The sequence below is a fragment of the Sinocyclocheilus rhinocerous genome, unplaced genomic scaffold (genome assembly GCF_001515625.1).
Source record: "Sinocyclocheilus rhinocerous isolate Xijiao unplaced genomic scaffold, SAMN03320098_v1.1 scaffold2496, whole genome shotgun sequence".
Taxonomy (NCBI): Eukaryota; Metazoa; Chordata; class Actinopteri; order Cypriniformes; family Cyprinidae; genus Sinocyclocheilus; species Sinocyclocheilus rhinocerous.
Window position 1 is genome coordinate 131512 of NW_015656162.1, and position 11408 is coordinate 142919.

General features: G+C 38.7%; 1 protein-coding gene across 1 annotated transcript in view; it reads right to left on the minus strand.

Annotated features, from left to right (window-relative positions):
• fancm (FA complementation group M) overlaps positions 1-11408 on the minus strand; it is a 48062-nt gene that overhangs the window by 3893 nt on the left and 32761 nt on the right. Inside the window, exons 18-24 of the mRNA XM_016527178.1 lie at positions 10261-10332; positions 10086-10187; positions 9651-9804; positions 8937-9043; positions 7804-8193; positions 5765-6080; positions 2096-2387 (exon numbers count right to left, since the gene is read on the minus strand). Of these exons, the coding sequence (XP_016382664.1) occupies positions 2096-2387; positions 5765-6080; positions 7804-8193; positions 8937-9043; positions 9651-9804; positions 10086-10187; positions 10261-10332 (1433 nt within the window). The remainder of the gene's footprint in view (positions 1-2095; positions 2388-5764; positions 6081-7803; positions 8194-8936; positions 9044-9650; positions 9805-10085; positions 10188-10260; positions 10333-11408) is intronic.

The following is an 11408-nucleotide window of genomic DNA, read 5'->3' on the forward strand; positions in this document are numbered from 1 at the left end:
AAACAAATCTAAATATTGAGAAAATCATCTTTAAAGTTGTCCAAATGAAGTTCTTAGCAATGCATATTACTAATCAAAAATTAAGTTTTGATATATTTACGGTAGGAAATGTACAAAATATCTTCATGGAACATGATCTTTACTTAATATCCTAATGATTTTTGGCATAAAAGAAAAATGGATAATTTTGAGCCATGCAATGTATTGTTGGCTATTGCTACAAATATACCCCAGCGACTTAACACTGCTTTTGTGCTGCAGGGTCACATATATGCTTCCCCAAAGAACCTTTCAATGAAAAAAAGTCATAAAAGAACCATTTTTCTTAATTTTTAAAATAACATTTTACAAATCTAAAGAGCTTTTTTTCTGCTATAAAGAACCTTTAGGCTCCATGGATGTTGAGGGTTCTTCATGGGCCTTTATTTTTAAGAGTGTAGAAGAAGCATTTTTAGTTAAATATTGAGAAAATATTTAACAATATTGTTGGCTATTGCTACAAATATACCTGTGCTGCTTATGACTGCTTTTGTGCTCGAGTCACACACACACACACACAAATATTTTATATATATATAATGATATATATATATATATATATATAAATATATGCGCAGGTGTGCATTAAAACCGTTTAAAGTCAGTTTAATCACCATTCTATATTAATGAGCTGGTTTAATTAATGCACAGAGATCGGAGATTGCGCACAGAAACTTGCTGTCAATGCTGACTTTTATTAATAAAACAGCTATACTGAATCCTGAATTGCTACACTATATTTCTCAGCAATGAGGGGGTAAAATAGCTGATTTTGAAGTAAAACTCACAGCTTCATTGTTTGTAGAGAGAGATGCACAGACTCCGGTAACTATCACACATGCAACTTCAATCTCTCTCTCTCTCAATCAATCAATCAAAATAGCCATATTTGAGGGGAAAAGTTGAGTAGTTTGCATCTCTGGATATAGCTGTCGGTTGACTAATATTAAATGATTTGCTACTTCATCTTACCTCACTCTCTTTCAACATTAAATTGACGTTTCGTGCTGAAAATTGCGCTTTGCTTCTGTGAACAGTAAAGCCCGCCTACATTGATTTGATTGGCTATCTCAATTATTTTTGACATTGACAAGCGCTGTTAGACTGCTGAGCAGGCCAGGCGGAAAAGGTCACTTTGAAACCTTTTTGTCATCCTAAAAAATAGGGATGTAACGATTCACTCAACTCACGATTCGATTCACTATTTTGATTTCACGTTTTGATTTTCTCACGATTTTTTTTTTTTAACAAAATGAGATTGAAGACATTATACAGTAAATGAAAAGGTGTCTTTTGATTAGGCTATTGCTGCACGTTTCTTTGTGAAATTGAAATATAACAAAGCTAAATTGAAATTTTAAAACAAACCCCAAATCAATCCAAATAAGTTACACAAATAAAATAAATCTCTTCATATAAACAAACTAAGGCTTTGTCTGTGCTCTTTCCATTTAAAATTAGAGGCAACCACTGCATTTTAATCATGATCCAAACAAAGATGCAGCATACATGCAACATGAGCAGTTTTTAATCTAAATTAGACTTATAATTTCAAAATTTGAAGCAAAAACAGAATGGTCTGACTTTAGTTTTCTAAAACTATATATAAAACATATCTGAAGGAAACAGCAGACAAGCTGAATGAGACGCAGATTCACTCTCTGCCAGCAGGTGGCGCTTATGAAGAGCAATGATACAGTGTTTCCTGGGATACCACTGTAAACAAAGCAGAGCTGTGCTTATGAACAGTCAGTTCCCCTCAGAGATACATTCATATAAACTCCTACTCCAATTGTATCGCGATTTGCTAAGCATCTCAACCGATTTGAATCATCACATATTTGAATAGATTTTTAACCGGCTCGTGGTTCATCGTTACATCCCTACTAAAAACAGAGCGCTGCGTAATGGAGTGCAGCAGATCAGTGCACGAGTTTCAGATATTGGGGGGGACAGATTGGCATTATTGGGGGGGGGGGATATGGTGGTTACGGCCCTGACTCACATTAATAAAGCACACCTGCGGTTCAGGAGCATCAGGTGTGAATGAGCGCACCTGTTGATCATGTGACTGACGGAGCTGAAGTGATGGCACATGTTCAGCGCGCTGACGTAGCTCACGTGAGGCAGCGTCAGGTAGAACTGGAGAGCCTGCTGCCGGTGACCTTTGACCTCTAGGGGAACGCTGATGGCCTGACCTTTCCTCCGCTCCACCTGTGTGAGTTCGGTCAGTAGAGCGGCGGTGTCGTCTGGACCGTTGCTGACCAGCAGCCGCACGCCGGCCTTCACCAGCGCCGCCAGCGTCCCGTCGTAACAGCGGCTGCGCTGAAACACTCGCACCATCTCGCCTGAGAACAACAGACGCACGCAGACGTCACGTGATCAGAACGACCGTCTCAGGAACATTCACACAATCCGAAGAAAGAAAGATGAAACTAGGGATGCATGATATTATCGGAACGTTATCGGAATCGACCGATAATGGCTTAAAATGTAAACATTGGCCACAATCCAAAAAAAAGGTGAAACTAGGGATGCACGATATTATCGGAACATTATCTGAATCGACCGATAATGGCTTAAAATGTAAACATCGGCCACAATCCAAAAAAAAGGTGAAACTAGGGATGCATGATATTATCGGAACGTTATCGGAATCGACCGATAATGGCTTAAAATGTAAACATCGGCCACAATCCGAAGAAAGAAAGATGAAACTAGGGATGCATGATATTATCGGAACGTTATCGGAATCGACCGCTAATGGCTTAAAATGTAAACATCGGCCCATGAAAAATTATGCCAATATGTCCTTCCGATAAGATGAATAAATTACATGTGCTCAGGGTGTGCTAGCAATACAATCATGTCAGCAGTGTGGTCATTCTTGAAGCGAACTTTTGTCAGAATGGTGATTAGATTCACTGTTTTGGATCGCCGTATTTAATCAGAGAAAGCAATTAAGCAAACACAGAATGACGCGTCTGGTGTGTGATAGAGTTAACAGTCACTAGCATGTGCAGCAGCAGCAGCGGGTCCTAATGCCCATCCGGTAAGGCCTTTTATTTACTTAGGGGGCGCTGTTGGCCTACTTGTATTAAAATGAAAGTAAAATACACAAATAACATTAAGATTGTGTTCGATTAAATAAAGCAGTAATGTCATAAAATCATTAGCATGTTTTGATTTAAAGGTCAGAAGCTATAGCTTACATGAATAAAAATCAAAAACATAACACTTGTAAATTAAAATTTTTTTTATATATACAGATGTATTCATTAATGTGTGATACATTTTTTTCCAAGCAGATTATGAAAAGATTTTCAGAATTTTTACAACTCTTTTGCTTTAGACCATCTACATCTAAATGTTAAATCTTCAAATAAAATGTTACCTGCATCTGCCTGAAGAAAAAAAAAAATGCAGTAATTGGTTTATAGTTGATTTATAGTTATTTTCAAAGCTTTCAATGTACTTTTATTATAAAATAACTTTTTTTTTAATTCTAGCAAGTAAGTTTTTGTTAAAAACTTAACAAAATTTAAAAAATAATTTGTTTATAATCTCTGCACAGGACAGACTTGGTGTTTTTTCCAAACAAAGGAAATATATCGGTATCGGCCAAAACGAGTTGAAAAATATCGGTATATAGGATATGTGCAAAAATCCAATATCGTGCATCCCTAGATGAAACTGTCTGGTTTAAGCCAAAAGCTGTGTGTTTATAAGAAACAAATCCATCATTAAGACGTTTTGAACTAAAATCCGAGTCCATAATAACGCTTCCTCCAGTGAAAAAGTCTATCTCCTGTCGTCTCTCACATCAAAATCCAGCCACATATTTGTTTAGAGCGGTTTAGGACGGCGGCCGAGAGAGCTCAACGCACTGCAAATGAAAAAACACATGCAAATTAAGAAAGCATCATCAATTTAACAACACACATGCTGCAAATGCTCACAACACCACCAAATAAAGAAACGCGCCGCAAATAGGCACAGACCACATCGGAAATGTTTAAGGGAACTGCAAACTGACGAACCTTGCGGAGAAATTTTTATTAATGTTTGCTCTGATAGGTGAGATTTGTGTTTATTTTAACACCCTGATTATACGATTCCTTAGCTTTTTTTTTTTTTTTTGGATATTATTAGCCTAAATAAGCTGACGAAATATACAATTACTGTAACTGTGAAAGGTTATGTAAACTGGCTAACTTACTTTTACAACTTCCCTAACAAATATCAACCATAGCCTATGGTATTAAAATTAATTAATTAATAAATACATTTATTATACTGTATAAAAAAAACAAAAACAAAAAAATGGTTACTATAGTTGAACCATGCACAAATTAAACATGGATTTAGTACACTAACCATAGTTTAACCATGGTATTTGTACAACTGTGGTTATACAAATGGTAATCAATACAGCAAAAAAAAACATGGTTAATTTTAATTTTGTTGTGGTCTGTACTTGCGCGTTTCTTTTTTTCTGTTGTGGGGATTTGCAGCACGTGTTGTCAAACTGATGAAGATGTTTTCTTAATTTGCATGTGTTTTCTGAAGTTGCAGTGCATTGAGCTCTCTCGGCCACCGTAGTTTTGGCTTGTAAACAATGCTTGATCTGTGCAGATTTCTCTCCTGATTCAGACCAGAACACTTTTTCACTGGAGGAAGCGTTATTATGGACTCGTATTTTAGTTAAAAACGTCGGCTGTATTTGTTTCAGCATTTGACTTCTCAAGAAAAACGGCACACGTCGCCCGAGAGAAACCTGACATTTCACTGTTATGACATTTTGATTAAAACAAGGTTTAAATAAAAAAAAAAAGAAACATGCATGGATGAAACTTTCACAATAAGATCAAAAACATGCATTTAGAAAATAGATATTGAATTTATTTCATGCTTTAAAGGATAAGCCGTCTTCCAGAATAAAAATTTCCTGGATGTTTCTCCATATAGTGGACTTCAATGGTGGCCAATCATTTAAAGTCTAAAATGCAGTTTCAATGCAGCATCAAAGAGCTCTACACGATCCCAGCCGAGGAATAAGGGCCTTATCTTTCAAAACGATCGGTCATTTTCTGAAAAAAATTAAATAAATAATTTATCCACATTTTAACCTCAACTGCTGGGCTTGCTCTAGCTCTGCGATGCACGTCTTCACACGCAGAAAAGAGCAAAAGCAGAAAAAGTCACGCGTGATTAGTTCTTCGTCTTTGTACTTCGTTTAAAAACTCCATCTCATTTTCTCCTCCAACTTTAAAATCATCCGACATCGTTGTTTGACCTTTTTTTGTAAAGGCCATTTTTTTGCATGTTGGCTTTGTAAACACTGGGACGGTAACTTCCGCCTTTCCAACATCAGCTAATAAAGACGTGCATGCACATCGCATTTGTGGTTAAAAAGTGTATAAATATAATTTTTTTCAGAAAATGAGCGATCGTTTCACTAGATAAGACCCTTATTCCTCGGCTGGTATTGTATAGAGCTCTTTGAAGCTGCATTTTTAACCTTCAATCCGTTGAGCACCATTGAAGTCCACTATATGGAGAAAAATCCTGGAATGTTTTCCTCAAAAAACAATTTCTTTGCGACTGAAGAAAGAAAGACATGAACATCTTGGTTGATATAGGGGTGAGTAAATTATCAGGAACTTTTTATTCTGGAAGTGGACTTATCCTTTAAGTGCTTCTGATGGTGTAAACATGTTCTCACCAGGTTTGCTGCGGTCCCTCTCGATGATCAGACACACGCGCTCGAACGCCGCCAGCAGCCGCTGCATTCGGTCCTGCAGCCGTCTGCGGTTCTGGACGCTGGCGAGCTCGGACTCGCTCTGCCGCTCCACCGCCATGCGGTTGCTCACGATGAAGTCTGAGCTGATCAGAGAGCAGACGTGAACCTGCAGGCCGTGTCGCAGACGCAGACGGGACACGACCTCTGACCCCCCGCTGATGCAGCGGCTGTCCACTAGCACTCTCAGAGGAGCGTCTGCGGCCGGCGGGATCTGCGTCTGCGCAGTCACTGCAGTCCCCTGCAGACAGGAACACAACACACATCAGACACCATCAGCCATTTTTTTGGCCACTAAACTAAAAATGAAAATAAATGAGAACAAAAGCACAGACTCGATTACCCAATTACAGTCAGTGCTATCATAAAAACACACTTACTAGTTGGTTTATAATTCTACAAATGTCACATTATTGTCCAACTACACATTTCAGCAAAATATATATTTTAGTCAGAATTATTGTGCTTCGTTTAATGAAGTCTGTGAAGTTTAGCGGAGAATCCCAAAGCAGAAGGCTCAGGGATCTGCGTCTGCGCAGTCACTGCAGTCCCCTGCAGACAGGAACACAACACACATCAGACACCATCAGCCATTTTTTTGGCTGATTTGCAATATACGGTATATATCTCGGTATTTTTGTTTTTGCATTTTAGAAAAAATCTGTCGTTTAATGAAGTCTGTGAAGTTTAGCGGAGAATCCCAAAGCAGAAGCTCATGCACTCCTGACAGAAAAATGGAAATATTTCCATGACTTTCTAACATTTACAGACGGAGAATATACCTGTGAAATGCAAGTTCTGCATTCAGTAAGACAGCACATCTCAAACACATTAAACAGCGCGAGTAACGTCTCTGTCAGCGGCACACGAGCCGCTCTAAACTATAATATATCTGACCAGTTTTTTTTTTAAAGCCCTTAAAGCTTGTCACATGTTTAAAACAAACTGGATTATGCACTTTCTCCACAGCAGCTCAGTCTGCATCCTCCGCTATATTTTTCAGTATAAACAGTATTGCCTCATATTCTTTATATCGCTTATAAAGAATATACCGATATGGATATATAGCCGTGATGGATATATTAATATTACAAAATTAACATTTTTATTAGATCACAAATGCAACCAAAATAAAACAAAGGAATCGTTCACATTCTGTCATCATTTACTCTCCCTCAAGTTGTTCCAAACCTGTATTTGGAGTTTCTTCTGTTGAACATAGAAGAAGATATTTTGAAAAATGTTGGGAACCAAACAGTTGACGGTAGCCATTGACTTTCAAAATAAGGAAAAAAAAATACTATGGAAGTCAATGGCTACCGTCAACTGTTTGGTTTAATTTTTGGGTGAACTATCACTTTATCATTTAAATGGAACTCTCTGAAAACTGCAAATCCTGTGTCCCATTTGTGACATTAACGAGAAAAAAAAGCACTTTAGTTTTCTTAAATAATATCATCATCAAGCATCTGATGATGCTCATCATTGGTTTGTGAAACGACAAATGTCAAGGTCTTTCAGTCTCCTCTAAAATGTAAACACAACAAAATGAGGTTCTCCAGTTGTGGAAAAAAATACATTAAAAAAAATCTATACATAAATATATATATATAAGGTATATATAAAGATATAATAAAGATATGAAATATTTGATGACAGCTTGATGATGCAGATGTGGCTAATAGAGTGTCAAAACGGCATCTCAAAAATATATAATATTTTTTACATATTGCATCAATACATCATATCATTAGACACGGGGCTGGGCAATTTAAAAAAAAAAATAAATATATGAAAGAGGAAGTTACTTGAATCATAAAATGTTAAAATATCAAAATTGTTATCTTGAATTGGGCACACGTTCTGAGAGAGAAAAAAAAAAGCCCAGCCCTAGTTAGGTTACAGCTCTAATTGAAACACACTGATCTGGGAACAGAGCTGCTGTGAGCTCATGTGATTCTCACCTGTTTCTCCGGGAGGAAGTCGAGCTCCTCTGACAGCGCCGCCTGATCGCTGAGTCTCTGCCGCTTCCTGTCGTCTCGATCCGTCGGTCTGGAGGCGCTCTGGAGATGCTGCGGGTCTGTAAACACAGAGCCTGTCTGCTCTTCCTCCTCCTCCTCACTGGAGTCCTGGACCCGGATGATCCGCGAGCGTTTGCTCTTCCCGTTCCTCTCTGACTGGACTCCTCGGATCTGGACTCTGCGGCGCGTGGCGTACTGTTTCCTCCCGTCGACGTATGAGTCTTCATGGATCACCTCCACAGGCTTTTCATCACCGCCACTCTCACCCTCCTCATCCTCACTCCCATGAACCACAAAGCTGTCCTCGCCGTACGTCTCGTCCTGTTCTGGGATCTGAAGCACCGGCGGCACAAACACAGAGTCTCCATTAAAACTGACTCAATAGCTATGCTTCCATCCATCTATTGTTATGCGCATATAAAAATGTTGGATGTAAACGCCAAGATGTGCATAAATTCTAAAAATGCACATAAACTTATGCGCACATTTGAGTAGGATAAACTTGTTATCCAATAAGAAAAAATGCGTATAAACTATGATGAAAACACTGAATAAATTCCTCCAAGCGCGTCAAAAGTCATGTGACTGCGCGATGTGACGGGATAACTTGACTAACAGATCTCGTTCACAGCATCTGAAACGTTGTTCTGAAAAGCCCGAGTAAAGTCTGTCGTCAAAGTATTTCTGTATAATTGTCTTAAACGACTGCGTTCCCAAACAGCAGCATCCGCCTCTGAAAGCAGTGACAGCATTTATTGTGTTTCGTCTGCTCGCTCTGAGGCGCAAGTCATTCATCATATATGAAAATTATTATATTCAGTGGCTTCTCCTACTTTTCTTAAGTGATATTTAGTGCCAGTTTATCAGGAAGTGACGATTTTGTTCTCTTTGACTCGTTGGATGGAAACGGTGCTTTATTCGCAGATGTCTTATGCGATGTTTTTGCGCAGAAGTTAAATTTGCATCTTTGGATGGAAACAGCTAGTGACAAACCAAAACAAGATATGATGATTGTCATGATGTGTTTTCAACAGCTGATGTTTGAGAGTCTCAATATTTTTAATACAGCAGCTCACCTGTGAGAAGATATCCACGCTATGTTTGGGTTTATACGTCATTCGGACCCGGTTCTGCACCGCTGGACTCCTCACAGACTTCAGATAGATCGCCTGCATCTCAGAGTCTGACCATGAGAAGACGACACATAGAAATGAAAATAAATCTCATTTAATATTTAATCTGAGAAGCACATTTATTACAGGGAGAGATTAAATACATTCAAATGTTTGGGGTCGGTCAGATTTTTAATGTTTTTTTTTTAATGCTCACCAAAGCTGCATTTATTTGATCAAAAATAAGTGAAAAAGTGAAATATTATTACAATGTGAAACAGCTGTTTTCTATGTGAATATGTGTTAAACTGTAATTTATTTCTGTGATGCGCAGCTGTATTTTCAGCATCATTACTCCAGTCTTCAGTGTCACATGATCTTCAGAAATCATTCTAATATGCTGATTTGCTGCTCAAGAAACATTTCTGATTATTATTAATGTTGAAAACAGTCGTGCTGCACAATATTTTTGTGGAAACTGTGATGCATTTTATTTTCAGGATTCACAGATGAATAGAAAGTTCAAAAGAACAACATTTATTTGAAATAGAAATCTACTGTAACATTATAAATGTTTTTATTGCACTTTTGATCAGTTTAATGCGTCCTTGCTGAATATCGTCTGAGCGGCGGTGTTTGTGGCAGTGGAGGTTCAGATGGAGAAGCAGTGAATCTCACCGTTCAGACCCTGAGAGCATTCAGTCGTGTTCACCACAAACCCCTGCAGCGAGTGGTTCTGTTCATCTCCTTCATCTTCATCGGAGGAAACATCTTCATCTTCAGAGAGCTCGGCCTCCTCATCCAGAAACTGCCGGCCCTCGCGACGGACCTTCTAGAAGACACAAGACGATAATCTAACACCTGACGCTCTGTCTGTATGATTTGATCATGTGACGTATTTGCATTTGTAAAACCGCATTTTTCCATCTCAAAAATACATCTAAATTACGACCTATGCTCTCAATGTCAAATGCAGAAACGTTAATTCATGTCATCTGGCCAGAGGAGAACGGCACACTATTTCCCTGTTTAATACTGTAAAGCTGCTTTGACACAATCTGCATTGTAAAAAGCGCTCTATAAATAACGGTGACTTGACTTAACTTGACGTACATGAGGCTTCCTGACGTGACGCGGCTCCACAGCTCTGGGCTGATGAAGGGAGACGTCCTGAAAATCAATATCTGACAGCAGATCTCCATCACTGTCCTCAGACTGAAGAATAGAAAGAGAGTAAATTAATTGATGGCTAAAGCACAGTGAACACATGCAGTGTGAGCAGCCGTACCGTGTTTAATGCAGCCGCACATTTCCGACGAGCTTGAACGGGAGAATCAACGTCACTGCAGATCTTTGACTGCTGCAGGAACACACACACACACACACACACACACATAACTTCCTGGGAAACTGGCACAAAGTATAAATAATAAAATAAGAAGCTGCTGTTGTTGTTTTCCCTACATAATAAATAACGAAGAACATGCAGATGAAAAGAAGTAAACACTAGTCATGCTTCCATCCACCTATTTTTATGCGCATATTGGAATATCACATAAAAAAACGGTGGATGGAAAAGATGCGCATAAATTGTAAAAAATGTGCATAAAAAAACGTATGCACACAATTGAGTAGGATAAACTTTTTATCCGATAAGAAAAAATGCGCATAAACTATAATGTAAACACATTTACCAAATAAATTCCACCATGCGCATCAAAAAGGTAATGTGACTGCACGATGTGACGGGATAACTCGACTAACAGCGGACCGATCTCATTCACAGCATCTGAAACGTTGTTCTGAAAAGCCCGAGTAAAGTCTGTCGTCAAAGTATTTCTGTATAATTGTCTTAAACGACTGCGTTCCCAAACAGCAGCATCCGCCTCTGAAAGCAGTGACAGCATTTATTGTGTTTCGTCTGCTCGCTCTGAGGCGCAAGTCATTCATCAGATATGAAAATTATTATATTCAGTGGCTTCTCCAAGTTTTCTTAGTGATATTTAGTGTCAGTTTATCAGGAAGTGACTATTTTGTTCTCTTTGACTCGTTGGATGGAAACGGTGCTTTATTCGCAAATGTTTTATGCGATATTCCAGTTTTGTGCATAAGTTTAATTCGAATATTTAATTCTGACTGTCATATGTAGGGCTGGGCGACTCATTTGAAGCGCGACACACGGAGCGTTTATCCGCTCGGGTCAAAGTTCAAACGACAGCGCAGTGGTTGCGAGCTTCACTAAAGCAGACACGTTACTCACTGATGAGTCTCGATCAGATCCTGTGTGAAGCTTGAATTCAGTGAAGAACACAAATGACTCGTGATTTAAACGAGTTATCGGACCTAAAACCTCTGTATGTAATAACCTTGAACACTCCCTAACACTTGATGGCTGCTCTGTTAATTCCTCGTCATCAGTTAGGAACCTAGGTGTGA